General features: G+C 47.0%; 1 protein-coding gene across 2 annotated transcripts; it reads right to left on the minus strand.

Moving 5' to 3' along the window:
• Positions 1–975: 975 nt before the first annotated feature.
• On the minus strand, positions 976–14,439 carry Zfp92 (ZFP92 zinc finger protein). Of its 2 annotated transcripts, none has more exons than XM_048457732.3 (6): positions 14,333–14,439; positions 13,877–13,926; positions 4,697–4,766; positions 4,254–4,380; positions 2,959–3,057; positions 976–2,596 (listed from the first exon to the last, which is right to left on the minus strand). In XM_048457732.3, exons 3-6 carry the CDS (start codon positions 4,727–4,729, stop codon positions 1,386–1,388), a joined length of 1,470 nt encoding a protein of 489 aa, XP_048313689.1. In that variant the 5' UTR covers positions 4,730–4,766; positions 13,877–13,926; positions 14,333–14,439; the 3' UTR covers positions 976–1,385. The 2 variants fall into 2 exon arrangements, with proteins under 2 accessions (XP_048313689.1, XP_048313688.1); XM_048457731.3 differs by having other exon boundaries at positions 14,195–14,439.
• Between the last annotated feature and the right edge of the window lie 679 nt (positions 14,440–15,118).

The following is a 15,118-nucleotide window of genomic DNA, read 5'->3' on the forward strand; positions in this document are numbered from 1 at the left end:
GCTGAGCTGAGTATGTCAAGGGACAGGTCTCCTGGGGGCAGCACAGATAGAATAGGACTGCCACTGGCTTCCTTTGCAGCAAAATGCCTTCTAAAGAGCCAGCCAGGCTTAAGGAAAAGGAGATGGGGGTTGTTACATCATCATTCAGGGCTAGGTTTGCCACCATGCGCATCAGTCATTGGTTGGAAAGGTCTCTTCCTCCTGTCCAAGCTTTTCTTGGGGGAGGGGCAGGGATGGAACACAGGGTCTGTGGTCTGCTAGGCACATACTCCACCTCTGAGCTACACCTTCTGTGTGAGGAATTTTTATAAAAGATAAACTCTCCAACACTCTCACATAACAAAAATCTCCATTTTCAACTAATGGTACCCCCAAATAAAAGCACATCAAAGTAATGGCAACTTTAATATGCTAAGAAATGTCATCTTAAAGATAACTGGCCAGACTCCTTACAGGGGCTACTTAAGTGCGAATTCTTAACCTGCCTTCACCACACAGTGGTGGCCTGAAAGGGTTTAGCAGACAAACTGGAAGCTTTAGGCACTGGGGCAGGGGGTAGTAATGGCCAATGTGGCCTTCACTGAGTGGGAGGGGAGGAGACTGAAGGCAGCAGGGTAGTGGAGGTACAGATGCTGCCATGTCTTACTTAGATCCTGTTCCTGTGAGGGACCAGAGGATAGGGGCTCCATTCCCAAAAAGGAGACACTCAGGGTCCCTGGGTCTTAACCTCTCTGCAAGATTTGGTACAGACCCTCCAAACAGCAGCAGGGGCCCAAGTTTTCACAGTCTAGTCTGCTTCAGGACAGCAGGGTGCCCCTGTGCCTTCCTGAAAAGCATCAGGCTAATTTATAAACTTTTAATGGAATAAAGTGCTTTTAGTATATTCTAACTAGAAACACAAACAACTCTTAAGGGAGGCAACCACCCCCACTAACACATTAACAAGAGAAAGGACACGGGTCATCCCCCCCCCCCCCCCCCCCCCGTAAACTTCAATGTAATTGTGCTTAGAGTTGGCTGGACTCTGCTCCTTCTTTCCCAACCACATCAAGCAATTCTCATGCGAATGGTAGAGACCAACTCTGTATTATGCAAATCTGCTCACCTGGAGACCCCATTCACATAGGCACTCATTCACCCAAGTACACACAGGAGTACCCTACCTAGACTCCATGAGGAGCCTTCCTGTGCAATCTCTAGGTATCAATTGTATCATCAAAGACTAGGGACGGAGCCTTCCTTTTCTACTCATCAGGGAAAGAGTAGGGCATATTACACTGGGTGCATGGGCAGGGGGTACCCTGTCCTTCTGAGTTACTTCTGTTTTACACTGGGGAAAGGGGCTAGCTACCCTGCCATTCTGAGTTGCTACCTTGTTTCTGGCCTCAAGGTGAGGATGAGCCCTGGGCCTTCTCGGCATACAGGAAACTTCCATTGCTTTCGCTGTCTCTTCCTTGTGCGGGCTGGGATTCCAAACCCTGGCTGAGCAGCGACCTCTCCTCCGAACCTGAGGTACTCACAGTAATCGACTTCTGTTTCTTGTCATCTTCGTCGTCATGAATGCGCAAATGGCGACACAGCAGCAACTTGTTCTTGAAGACCTGGCCGCAGCGCTCACACACTTGGGGCTTCTCATTGGCATCAATGAGCTGGGGCTCGGCCGAGCTGCCTTCCCCGGCTTCCTGGGACCGCGGCCCGTGCGGCCCGCGTCGATGCTCCAGGAGCATGCAACCGCGCCGAAGTCCCTTCAAGCGGCCACGACGCTCGAGCCGCACCCCGCCATGCACCACCTGGTGCTTGAAGAGGTTGGCCCGGCGACCGAAGGCCCGGCCACATTCGCTGCACTCGTAAGGCTTCTCGCCGCTGTGCACTCGCTGGTGTTGGCTAAGCCCTGAATGGCCGCGGAAGGCCTTGCCGCACACCTGGCACGAGAAGGGCCTGTCACCGCGGTGGCTGCGCTGGTGGTGGATGAGCTGCGAGATGCCCTTGAAGGCTTTGCCGCACTCCTGACAGATGTAGGGTTTCCGACCGCTGTGGGTGCGCTGGTGCTCGATAAGGTTGGAGCTGCGGCTGAATGCCTTGCCACACTCACCGCACTCGTAAGGCCGCTCACCGCTGTGGATGCGCGCATGCTCAAGCAGAGCAAAGCTCCGCCGGAACACCTTCCCGCACACTTGGCACACGAACGGCATCTCGCTACTGTGGATGATCTGGTGCTTGATAAGGTTGGAGCTGCGCGTGAAGGTCTTGCCACATTCCCCGCACTCATAGGGCTTGTCGCCACTGTGGATGCGCCGATGCTCCAGCAGTGCCAAGCTCCGCCGGAACAGCTTCCCGCACTCGCTGCACTCGTACGGTTTCTCGCCGCTGTGGACGATCCGGTGCTTGATGAGATTGGAGCTGCGGCTGAAGGATTTTCCACACTGCTGACACAGATACCGCTTATCGGTGATTTTGGAGTGCTGGCACCTTACAATGGAATTTGGCCTGAAGTCGTGAGGACATCTCTGCACCATGGATCCCGAAGTGTCTCCGCGGAGCCCTCTTCCAAAATGTTTTGACCTTGAAGTCAGCATCTTGCTCTTTATCCCATTTCCTGTAATGACAGAGCTACAAACTGTCACTTCAGGTTTTTTTTTTCCAGAGCGCTTCCCCCTTTTCATTTTCCCACCAAGAAACTTCAGAATAAAACAACAACAATAACAACAACAACACATCAGGCAGGCAGAAGGGAGAGCTTCTGCTCTTTCTAGAGGGTGAGCTGGAAAGTGGGGTGGAGCTGGTGAGAGACACCAGGGCAGTAAAGTCTCTTTTCACCCATCCCCAGCAAGGGAAGCTGACACCCCTCACTAAAGAGGACATTTCACCCAAAGTTCCAGTGTCTACACCACTTTCCTTAGGCCAGTCCTTACTTTTTACCCTTGACACTAGCAAGCTGGCTGAGGGCACCTTGCTCACCAGCATAGGATCCTGCTGCAGTCCCCATTCTGTCTGTAATCCAGGGCTTCTCCCCTCGCTCCAGCTGGGACACCAGGTTAGGCTTAGAGAAAGCAAACCCTGTTCATAAAAATGAAGAAAATCAGCACCTTTCTAGCTAAGGACAGATTTTTTTTTTCCCGAGCTTTTTTTTCCTGTAGCTTTGGAGCCTGTCTAGGAACTAGCTCTTGTTGACCAGGCTGGTCTTGAACTCACAGAGATCCATCTGCCTCTGCCTCCCGAGTGCCGAAATTAAAGGCCTGTGCTACTACCACTCGGCTGGACAGAATCATTTTTAAACAGAGCTCAGCCTGTGTCTTCAGAGAGCAAAGACCTCCTAAGAAAGTATAGTCAAGAAAGATTAGCCCTAGTCTTATGCTGGAGCAGCATGTTTCGCCACGAAACTCAAGTGAGAATTCCAGAAGTTTTATGGGAAGATGTGTCCCCAACTTTCTCTTGATGGTCAAAGAGAACCCAGGGAAGGAACCAGTCTTCCTCCAAGGGGTCAGATGACATTGGTGGTCTGTAGAGACAGAAAGAAAATGGAAGAGGGCTCATTCTCACAAATCCTTACCCATCCCAAAGCCAGCCAGGGAGCCATCTCAGCTAGAAAGATACCAGAGCAGAGTATGGCCCCAGCTTAGACTGTTCATTAGAGGAGGAAGTTGGGTCTCACTATTCTTCTCACTCACTTCCTGGTGCTTTTGAGTTCATCCACACAACCTGTGAATCCTGGTTTTGCCTGGAATTGGCAAAATGGACATCCTCTTACAGATGCACAAACACAGGAGGGTGGAACATGTTGAAGAAAGAAGAGAGCAGCAGCAAAGAAGAGTTGCCCCAGCTCTTACCTAGATTTCTCCAGGCTTGGAAACCAAGTGCACTGCCTGGCCCTAGCATGGGGCCTCACAGGCAGTGGAGGTGAAAGATGTTGCTAACTTCTATAAAGCAAGTTGAATGTCAAATACATCTGCTGTAAAAAATGAAATGAGTCTAAAATTCTGCAAGTAAATATTCCAGTGTAATAGGCATCTGTTTCTCAATAGAAAGAAATTTTTGGGCAACCTATGATTTTATGTGCAAAAATAAAATTTATCCTGAACATTTACAAGTCCAAATTATTCTTTTTGATACCACAGCTGATCTACAAGGTATGGGTCAAATAAAAAAATGTACTTATTCTTGGGTTCATAGCCATCAACAAGCAAAAGAATTCAGAATTGGAGTCCAGAGACAGTAGGTGGGACTGGGTGTGTGTACATGGTAGGGTCACTTACCCACTGACACCAAATGACTGTAGTTCTCCAGCATCACCTGCTTGTAGAGATTCCTCTGTCTGAGATCCAGAAGCTTCCATTCTGTCTTTGTAAAGTACACAGACACATCCTCAAAAGTTACTGGTACCTAAAACAAACAATTTATGTAGTAAGGAATTAAATTCCAGGTTAAGCCTAGTTGAAAACAATAAAACATGTGAATCCCCCTGCCTCAAGAGAGTTCAGCACTCAGGAGAGAATCAGCAGCAAGTTGTACTGCCATAGGAAAGAGGAACAGACAGATGCTGAAAACCTAGCAAAGGGAACTCAGGAAAGCAGTAAGCCACAGGGGTTAGGGGTGGCGGGGATGGCAAAGAACTCTGCTGGCCTGAGAGATCCAAAGCAGCAGAGGGAGACTGCTCAGGGCAAATTCAGGGACAGTAAGGGGGAGGCTGACTACTTACCTTGGGCTTTGCTCTCAGAAGAATGGCTGCCATAGTCAGTGCTCTAACCACAGATGGCACAGCTGAAAGGCTGAGAGAAGAGCAAAGAGGTTCAGTGAGGTCAGGGTGGCTCGGTGCAGCCAACCTCAGCTTGTTTCAAAACCTGCTTTATTTTTCTTGCCAGATAGTAGCAAGGTGAGACAATGAAGGCTGTGGTGTGTATGAATGAGATATGTCCCAAAGAAAGGATGAATTTCTTTTCCAGAGGCCAGTTTCTGCGCCCTCCCTGGAGGAAGAGGTAATGGGTATTCTCACTCTGGAAGCTTCATCTAGGCTACAGATCACCACACTTTCCTTACATCTTGATGGGACCACTGCAACAAGGTACCTGCTGCAGGGGGGCTTAAAACCACACCTACATATTTTCTCCCAATTCTACAGGTTGAAAGCCTGAGATCTGGGTGCTGGGGCCGGGGGGGGGGGTGTCATCCTTTCATCCTGAAGGCTGCTTTTCTTGCCTCTTTCAGCCACTGGGTGGTATCCAGTGATCCTTGACTTGTAGCTGCATCCTTCCAATGCTTTCCTGAATCTTCACCTGGATGTCTTCTCTATGTGTACTTGGATCCAAATTTCCCTAGTCTTATATGACACTATTTATTGAACTAGGGTCTACCTTACTCCAATATGGTCTCACTTTAACCTTACTTACATTTCCAAAGTTCTACTTCCAAGTAAAGGTATCTCAGGCAGTTGGGAATGGGACATGAAGCTATCATGTTTTAGAGATACAAGGCAATTCAGTCTTCAACACATTCCCAAACTTAGCTTTCAGGCTTTTCTATTTTGGTCCAAGTGAGCCAAAATCCAGGGATCACATCCCAACTTTGCTCATACGCCCTCTCCAGCCTTCCAAAAGAGCATGCTCTTTCTCTTTATCATTGTCTTCTTTTTAAAAGTTATTTTTATTTATTTTAATTTGATTATATGTATGTTTAAGCACCATACATATAATCCAAGGTACCCAAGGAAGCCAGAAGAAGGTGTCAGATCATTTGGGACTGGAATTACAGAGAGTTGTAAGCCACCATGTGGGTAGTGGAAATCAAACTCCAATCCTCCGGAAGAGCAGCCAGTATTCTAAAATGCTGAGCTGTCTCTGCAAGCCCCTTCACTTCCTTCTTTTCTTAAATCTCTTTCTTCTGATCGCTCCAAGTTTCCAGACATTCCTGGAAGCTCCATTTATGGGTTCCTCTTCCTTTAGTGTTTGGGTTCATGTTAAAAAACAAAACAAAACAAAACAAAAAACTCCAGACACACAATTCAACTTCTAGATGCAGAGTGAGAGCTTCTAGTGAGCAGAAAGAGAAGAGTGGGGCACCGTGAGGCACAGTGAAGTGTGAGCTACAGGAGATGGGTGGGGCACTCTGATGAGGCGATGGCAGGCTGAGAGTGGCAATGTGGTTGCAAGGGAACACAGGCAATAAAAGTCCCGGACATGCATCTCTGTCAGTGGTGTTTGTGTTGCTAAGAATTGAGATGATGGACACAAGCAATGAGACTGGGTGCGGACAGCAGGAAGTTGGTTCTCATGCCAAGGGCTTGAGGGTTGACAGAATAGACAAGGTTTACATTAGCCTCGGAGTTCTGTACATCAGTTAGTGTACAAGCTTGTCAGGCAAATGGTCATTTGCTTCAAGGATGCTGTTCAATCAGACTTGAGACTGACGGCATGAGAGTCCTGAGTAGAGCAGCAGAGAAACCAGGAGGAAGTCCAGTGTGGCAATGGCTCGAAAGAGTTTTCATATGCCTGGTGGGCAACTAAAGCTTGCTTGTTTGCCAGTGATAAGGCTAAGGAACACAGGACAGCCACATATTTACCCAAAATTTAAACTGCCCCCAGATCCCTTGATGAACTGTCAATTCAACATTGACCAATTATAAAGTCATGTTTCTGATGAAGTTTCTTTTTTGCAGGGAGGTTTGAGACAGGGTTTCTCTGTGTAACAACTCTGGTTCTCCTGGAACTTGCTCTGTAGACCAGGCTGGCCTTGAATTCACAAACATCTGTCTACCTCTGTCTCCTGAGTGCTGGGATTAAAGGTGTGTGCCACCATTACCTGGCTTCTGATGAATTTTCTATGACTCAGACAAAAAAGATCATTTAAGAGGTTAAAGAGATGGCTCAGTGGTTTAGAACATTTGCTGCTCTTCCAGAGGACCCGAGTTCAATTCCTAGTGCCTATATCAGATGTCTCACTTCTATCTCTAATTCCAGCTCCAGGAGATCAGATGTCTCTGGCTTTATAGAACCTGTACTCTTAAGTACACACTCATATTATGCACACACACACACACACACACACACCTATACATAATTAAACAGTACTAGAATGAAAAAAATTGAAATATTTTTAAAAGACAGATCTTTTAAAAGGGACAGATACTATAAATATTAGGTAAAAGATTGGGGGAGACTGGAACATCACACGCCAAAATGTTAATCTTAAGTTAACTGTGGAGGAGAGGGTAGGACAGATGTGTCACCAAGATGAACAGAAAAGTACTCTGGACACAGCCATGTGACTGCAAGTTTTGAACTGAGTTGAGCCTTTGGACTCAGTCTCCAGTGTTAAGAGGATCTTCAGACCAGAGGTGTAGTTGGGTCAATGTAGAAGGTGCACTCTTTCACAAGCTAAGTGTCATGTGAAAGGAAGCTGGGAGTAATACTTTTCTGTAGATGGTAAGAGTTTTAGTTCTGGGATGTTGGTATGGAGAAGATTCATGAGAGTCACTGAAGATGATGGAGATTGTGAGGTGGCTACCAGAGGAATCATCAGTGTTCATGTGTTGGCTAGATAACGGCGGTGAGGCACAGAAGAAAAGATTCTTTTAAAGAAATTTGCATATTGAAACAGTTGAGAAAATGGTGTGCTTGCTGCTCAATTTAAAATATTCCATGAATAAACAACAATAACAATCACAAGAGAATGAAGCAAATAAGGCAAGATGGTGACCACTATTAAACCTGGACTTCATCACACTCTTTCTGTCTGCCTCTACATTTGACAATGTTTTCTATAGCTTGGATATGAAAGTCACCCAGAGGTCCAAGAATTATCATCCTTATCCTCAGCATAGTGATACCGGGAGGTGCATGAATTGTTTTTTCCATTGCTGGAATAAAACAGCTGATGAATGCAACTTAAGGGTTTATTTTCGCACACAATTTGAGGATATACTGTCCATCACAGAGGGCCTGGTGGCACAGGCATAAGGCAGCTGGTCACTTGTGCTTACAGCCAGGAAACAGAGACAAATTCTAGTGCTGAGTCTGATTTCTCTCTTTTCCTTTTAAAATGATTTTTTATATAAATTTAAGTGTGTGTGCGTGTGTGCATGCGTGTGTGTGTGTGTGTGTGTGTGTGTGTGTGTGTGTGTGCGCGCGCGCGTGTGTGTGTATTTATGTGGAGGAATGTGCACCTGAGTACAGTTGCCTACAAATGCCAGCAAAGGACATTGGATTGCCATGGAATTAGTGTTATAGTTGTGAACCACCTGATAAGGGTTCTGAGAACTGAACTTGGGTCCTCTGGTCAAAGAAGAAGCACTCTTACTGCTGAACCATCTTTCTAGCTCCTCTTCCCCCTTTTAATTCAGTTCAGGACTACAGCCCATGGGACAGTGCCACCTATTTTTAGGGTGTGCTCTCCGTCCTTAGTTAAATCTCTCTGGAAACATCCTCACAGACAGACATGCCCAGAAGTCTGTTAGGTGATTCCAAATCTAGTCCAGTTGACACGAAGATGAATCAGCACCCGACAATGGAACCTTTAGGAAATGGAGCTTACTGGGAGGTCTTTATGCCATTGTCAGTGTGCCCTCAAGGTGGATAGTAGGATTCTGGCCTCTTCTTTTTTCCCCTTTGTCATACCAAAAGCAATTTTGCTATGCCATATTGATGTGCTGTGCCCCAGGCCCAAAGCCATGGCCAGTCTATTAGCAAGCTGAAAGTTCCATACCTGTGAACCAAAAGAAACCTTTTCTTTCCATAAGTTGATAGCACCATGCATTTTCTTACTACATATTAGGGAAGCTGAATAACAATGTTCAAAAACAAAAGGGAAAAGAGAACTATAGAAATCATTTGCATAGGTCTGGGAAATGGTTCATTAGTAATATACATGCCTCCCAAGCATGAGGGTCTGAGTTAGATATCCAAAACCCATTCAAAAAGGTAGGCCTGGCTCAATGATTAAGAGAATTTTGATCTTCCAGAGAACCCAAGTTTGGTTCCCAGCAGCCACATGTTGGCTCACAACTATCTGTAACTCCAGTTCCACGGGATCTGACACCATCTTCTGATCTCTGAGGGCATCAGGCACACACAAAGTACACAATGCAGGCAAAACATTCATACAAATAAAATAAATAAAACATATTTCTAATTCTAGTGCTGGAGAACTGTAGACAGGTGGACTTCTGGGGCTCACTGGTCAGTCAGCCTAGTCTACTAGGTAAGCTCCAGGCTAAATGAGAGACATCTCAAAAAACAAAGTGAAATGGCACCGGAGGAATGACATCTGAGGTGGTCCTCTGGCCTTCACATGCATGTATGTGTGCCTGCACACAGGAACACACACACACACACACACACACACACACACACACACACACACACACCATTTGTGCTGGAGAGATTGTTTAGTAGGGATACAGTCAAGAATGGAGATTGGCGGACTGGAGAGATGGCTCAGAGGTTAGGAGCACTGACTGCTCTTCCAAAGGTCCTGAGTTCAATTCCCAGCAACTACATGGTGGCTCACAGCCATCTGTAATGAAATCTGATGCCCTCTTCTGGCCTGCAGGTATATGTGCAGGCAAAACACTGTTCATATAAAAAATAATAAAAACATTTTTAAAAACCACAAAAAAAAAAAGAATGGAGATTGGCTATTCAACACCTCTACAAATGCCAGGTGGGTGTGTTGACCCATCTGTAATCTCAGTACACAGGAAACAGAGACAGGGATCCTTGGAACAAGCTGGTTAGTTAACACTAATTAGCTCAGTTGAGCAGCCCTGGGTTCAAGTGAGACTATCTCTCCATATATAAAGTGGAGGATTGTTGAGGAGGATACTTAATGTCTACCTCTGGCCTTCATACATACATATGTGCATGTGCACATGCGCTGCCATTTATGTATGTCCTTACATACGGAAACATACATACACTCAATGCCTATTCTTCCGCAACACAAGGAAAACAAATCCATCTGAATGGTTACTCAATGAGTTAAGCACAGCTACCACATGGTCAGGCAATTTCACTCCTGAGTGCATACTGAAAATAATTTCAAACAGGTGTCTACACTAAAAACCTATACACCCACATTCATAGCAGTCACACTAGCCAAAGGGCAGAAACTCCACATGTCCATTAGCAGACAAATGGATAAACAAAATGCGGTATATATATAAACAATGGAGCATTATTTGTGTTTAGAAAGGAAGGAAATTATGATGTAAGCTACAATATGGATGAACCTTGGGGATTATTTGCAAAGTTAAAAATGTCAGATCCAGACACAAATAGCCACATATTTTATGATTCCATTTATATGATGTAACGACATTTCACAAGAGCTGACTTGACCTAGTTTTTAGTTGTAGCTAACATCTTTGTTTTTTAAAGGCAGTTGCTAAGCCCCCATTCCTACTACATCCTATAAGGTCTCAGTCTTTACAGCCACTAAATACTCACCCCGCCCCCGCTGCTTTCTTATCAGGTTCTTAATCAGGGACTAGATCCCAGAAAACTAGATGGCTCCTACAGTCCCACAGGGAACTGGCCCAATTCCTGTTATGCACAAGATAGCCTAACAGTTTCCCTGTCCCTAAATGTACCTCCATGTGACCCTAAGTGGCTGTTTTCTCTCATTCAGGGGTGCAAATAAGAGAATTCTTGCTGCCTTTATTGTGCTACAATGTCACTGTGTCACTGTGTAGTGAACCCCCTCAAAATCTTTATAGAATATGCTGAGTCTGAAAGAGGCAAATTCATAGCCAGAAAACTGGCCTGGGAGCCCAGATATGAAGAATGACTTAGTGGATTTGGGGGTTTCTTCATGGAGCAATGAAAATGCTCTCGAACCAGATGCAGGTTGAACAGTACAGTGAATGCACTGAATGCCACTGGATAACTTCCTTTAAAATAGTGCCTTTAAGTTTGAATTTTTAAATTTTTATTGTTTTATGTGTATGGGTGTTTTCCTGCATGCATGTTTGTGTATCAGTGCATAATTGGTGCTCACAGAGACCAGAAGTGGGCATGGATCCCCTGAAATTGCAGTTACAGATGGTTATGAGGTGCCATGTGAGTTTTGGACGTTGAATCCGGTCCCTCTGCAAGAGCAACCAGTGCTCTTAACCATAAAGTCATCTTTTCAGCCCTGCAAATGGTGTCTTTTATGGTAAGTGACTTTTGCCTCATCAAAAAAGGAGGGAAAGGAGGCTGGGGAGATGACTCAGTTGATAAAGTGCTTACTTACCAAGAAGGGGGACCTGAGGTAAGAGAACAACCAGATAACACCTCCCTACACAGACTTCTGGCCTCCCTGCATAGACATGCATCCAAAATCTCACACAAAAACATATACACAAATAAGAAGGGAAAGGGGTTCTTTTTATCGCTCGGATGTCCACAGGTTACATCTGCATTTTATTATTGATACACTACAACACCAAAAGAGTGTGGAGGAGATGACCCAAGTGTTTCAGGTTAAAATTACTGTTTTAAGCCTGGTGGTGGTGGCACACACCTTTAATCCCAGCACTCAAGAGGAAGAGGTAGGTGGATCTCTGTGAGTTCAAGGCCAGCCTGGTCTATAAAGTGAGTTCCAAAGCTATAGAAAAACCCTGTCTTGAAACACACACACACACACACACACACACACACACACACACACACACACAGTTTTAAAGAAACAACATGATCTGTGGCAGTGGTGGAGCACTCGGGAGGCAGGAGCATGGAGATCTGTGAGTTCGAGGTCAGCCTGGACTACAGAGAGAGTTCTAGGACAGCCAGGGTTACACAGAGAAACCCTGTATCGAAAAACCAAAAACAAGCAAACAAGAAAAAACAAAACCAATCGACCGAACAAACAAACAAAAAACCCAAACATGATCCAGGGAGATGGCTCCACAGGTAAAATCACTAGTCATATAGGCCTGACAATTAGAATTTGATTTCTGGAACTCACATTTTAACCAAACAAAACATATATACGATGGTGCAAATCTGTAGATGAAACCGACTTCCCCAAAGTGTCCTCTGATCTTGTGTGCACCACAGTGCATTCTCTCTCACACTAAACAAAAACAATGCAAGTTTGTTTCCCACCATAATGGCACCATGCTGACACTATCCATTTCAGAGAAGTCAGAAGTACACTTGCTTCAGCCCATCCCTCCCCACATTTGAGGTGGTACACTTCTATTATGTTGTCCTTAGAGTCAGGCCTATGGACATGATTTTACCTGTGGAAGGATAGACCCTTGGAAGTGATAGTCACACAAGGGGGCTACACACCATTGTCTGTCCTTGAGATCTACTCCCTGAAAGTCAGGCATGATTTCAGCTCTTGCCAAGACACAACAAACCTCATGGGGAACCCAGGTAACTACTATGTAACTCCAGTCTCTTGGATGGCATGCTCGTGTGTGTGTGTGTGTGTGTGTGTGTGTGTGTGTGTGTGTGTGTGTAAGGCCTGGAAGAAGCTTGGTGGAACTGGAGAACATCTTCCTCCCATTGGCTACTTTTGTGGGCCTCCAGAACACAGGACAAGCTGAAAGGTGATTCTAAGCCTGGAAGCTCAGGTTTGTCCCCATATAAGGTTGGGCCTGCCTGAGGCACAGTAAGCTGGGGTCTGAGGGCGATCATCTAGGAAACAGATCAGCCTGTAAACGGAACAACCCCTTCCCCTAGACTTTGGTTCTGCCAGGGGTCTTGCTCACAGACCAGCTTCCCCCACTTCTGCTTGCAAGGAGCAGGAGGGGAGGAGGGTGAGATCTGTGGCGCTCAGAGCCTCGGAGCGCCATCCTACAGGCTACCACGAGGTGGGGCACTTTTCCCAGACAAAGAAACCTTAACCCCACCAAATAAACAGCAAGAAAAACATTCAGAATCCTCCTTATTTACATCACAAGGGGAATTTGGGCCTTTTCATCTACAAGAAGGGAGATGTACGTTACTTAGGGTGGAACTTTTCCTTGGGGTCTAGCAGCTCAAATACCTCTTCTCCCCCACCTGTTGTTCCTGCCCTCACTCCCGACCTGGTAGAAGAGCCAGAGGGCCATCTGAGGAGCCTGTTCTGCCAAAGCCCTCAGGGGTCTCCCCTGTGACTACAGGCCCCAGGCTTAGTTCTAGAAGGAGGGAACCAAGGCTGGCCTAGACAGAGGGCCAACCATGGCTGGTCCTCTGAATAGGTGGGTCAGATCCTGGCCTTTTCTGCCCACAGCCTTACCAAAACTGTCACTCAGAGTAAACTCACAAGGCCCTTCCCAATTCCTCTCTCAGCTGTAGTCAAACTGGCTTCTCAGGAGTCAGAACACTCTTGCCTCAGGGCCTTCGTACCAGCTATTCCTTCTGTCTAGAATATTCTTCCAAAACAGAAGCACGTGGCTTATTATTTCATCACCTTTTCTAGTCATAGCACCTACGCTTGCAACTGGGCCTTTTTCAGCTCCTACTATCTTTCATTCAACCTATGCAGCTACCATTTGAAGTCGTTTATGATTCATGGTCTGTGCTGTCACTAGAACTCCAACCTTAGAACAGAGACTTTTGCCATCTCCTTGATAGACAGAACTAGTCATACTAGCACTGCAGTTCCCTGTTCAGCTCTGCCCACTCTCTCACCCCCTTTTTCATCTCACTCTGCTCCTAGGCATCTTACCTTCCTAGGCATTGGCTTGGTTAAGCTTATTGCTCTTCCCTTGAATGGGGGAAGCACGCTGGGCACTGGTCAATACACACAACCCTCCACTCCTGAAAGCCACAAGTTCAGGATTTTGATGTCCTGTCCCAGGATTGTGCCTGCGGACTGTTGGCCAGGCACCCCTGTTTAACAGTGCCATGATCACACAATTTGAGCCTGCCCGGAGGAGTTCCCACACCCAGGGGTGCAAAACCCAAATTACCTGGGTAGATCAGCGGTGCAATGCTCCTGTGCCAGACCCCGTATCAGCGTCTGAAAATCAGGAGAGAAACGTAAAAACATGGCTTCAGTTCCCTAGAGCCCAGCCAGGCCACCTTCTCTTTCCGAGGCGCTAGAAAGGGGCATTCCCTAGCCACCCTGCCCAGTCCTTCCAGTGTTGGCTCACAGTCCAGGGCTTCCTCAAACACCTCTGCCACCGCTCCACTTTCCACCCTCCAGTCACCTGTGCCCACCCTTCCGCACCGCTGCTGAGATGGGCCTGCGACCCGCAGCGTCTCTCTTCTCCAACCTGCCTGCCTACCTGCGCGCCACGCAGGTTTGGTCTTCTCTCTGCAACCCTACTCTGGGCAGAACCAAGGCTAAGGATGCTGCCTCCGAGAAACTCTCCCGGGAGGCGCCCCTGAAAAGCTCAGAGCTCTCAAACTGTTGTCCATCTCACCTCCGTTCAGGAGGTTTGTACTGTGTGGCTGTCCATTGGCCAGGTTCGCCGCTGCTGCGGAGGAGCGGGATGAGCAAACAGTCAGGGCCGAGGCGGGCGCAGCGGCGGCGTGGGAACGGGGCGCAAAGGGGGGGGGGGGGCACAGAGCATGCGCGACGCTGCAGGAGGGCGGTTCGGCGGGCTCCCGGCCCACTCAGGCATCTGGTCTCACTCCCCACGCATCCGGGACACTTCCGTTTTCCGTCTGGGTTACTCTGAAGCAGACAGGTTGCAGTGGTCACCATATCATAGTCCTGAAGCAGACAAGGGAAGCGCTGTCAAACCCATATCATTGGTGAAGCACCTCTTATGGATCAGACTATTGAGCATTCCATCCATCCATCCATCCATCCATCCATCCATCCATCCACCCACCCACCCACCCATCCACCCATTTCCCTAGCATCAAGTGGCCGGGTCATGGTCTCCTAATAAAAGATCATGCCTGTGAGCAGGAAGGACAAGGATCAGAAAGGGAGTATAGGGCATTAAGGGGGATTTGGGAGGTGGCTAGGTAGAGATGGAGAGAAGAGAGGAAGTACAAAAAGTGGAGGTGCCCTACTGAGCACATGGACTTTCTCTAGGGTTACTCTATGTGGTCAGCAAGCCAGACCCCCCAGGGTAGGCCATTAGGAGTGCCATTTCCCCACAGATCACTATCTACATAGTGGAACCAATTTGGAAACCCAAGGGCTAGACTTGGACACTTCTCTTTGAACAGTTTTGAGATCTTCCAAGAAAAGTTAG

Source organism: Myodes glareolus, chromosome X, assembly GCF_982192425.1.
Source record: "Myodes glareolus chromosome X, mMyoGla1.1, whole genome shotgun sequence".
Lineage (NCBI taxonomy): Eukaryota > Metazoa > Chordata > Mammalia > Rodentia > Cricetidae > Myodes > Myodes glareolus.

Excerpts from the sequence above, each read along its gene's own strand:
- Zfp92 (XM_048457732.3), bottom strand. The coding sequence starts at position 4,729 with ATGGCAGCCATTCTTCTGAGAGCAAAGCCCAAG. Across the intron at positions 4,381-4,696 it reads TTCTGAGAGCAAAGCCCAAG|GTACCAGTAACTTTTGAGGA; the intron begins GTAAGTAGTCAG and ends TGTTTGTTTTAG. Across the intron at positions 2,597-2,958 it reads TGCAGCAGGATCCTATGCTG|GAAATGGGATAAAGAGCAAG; the intron begins GTGAGCAAGGTG and ends CTGTCATTACAG.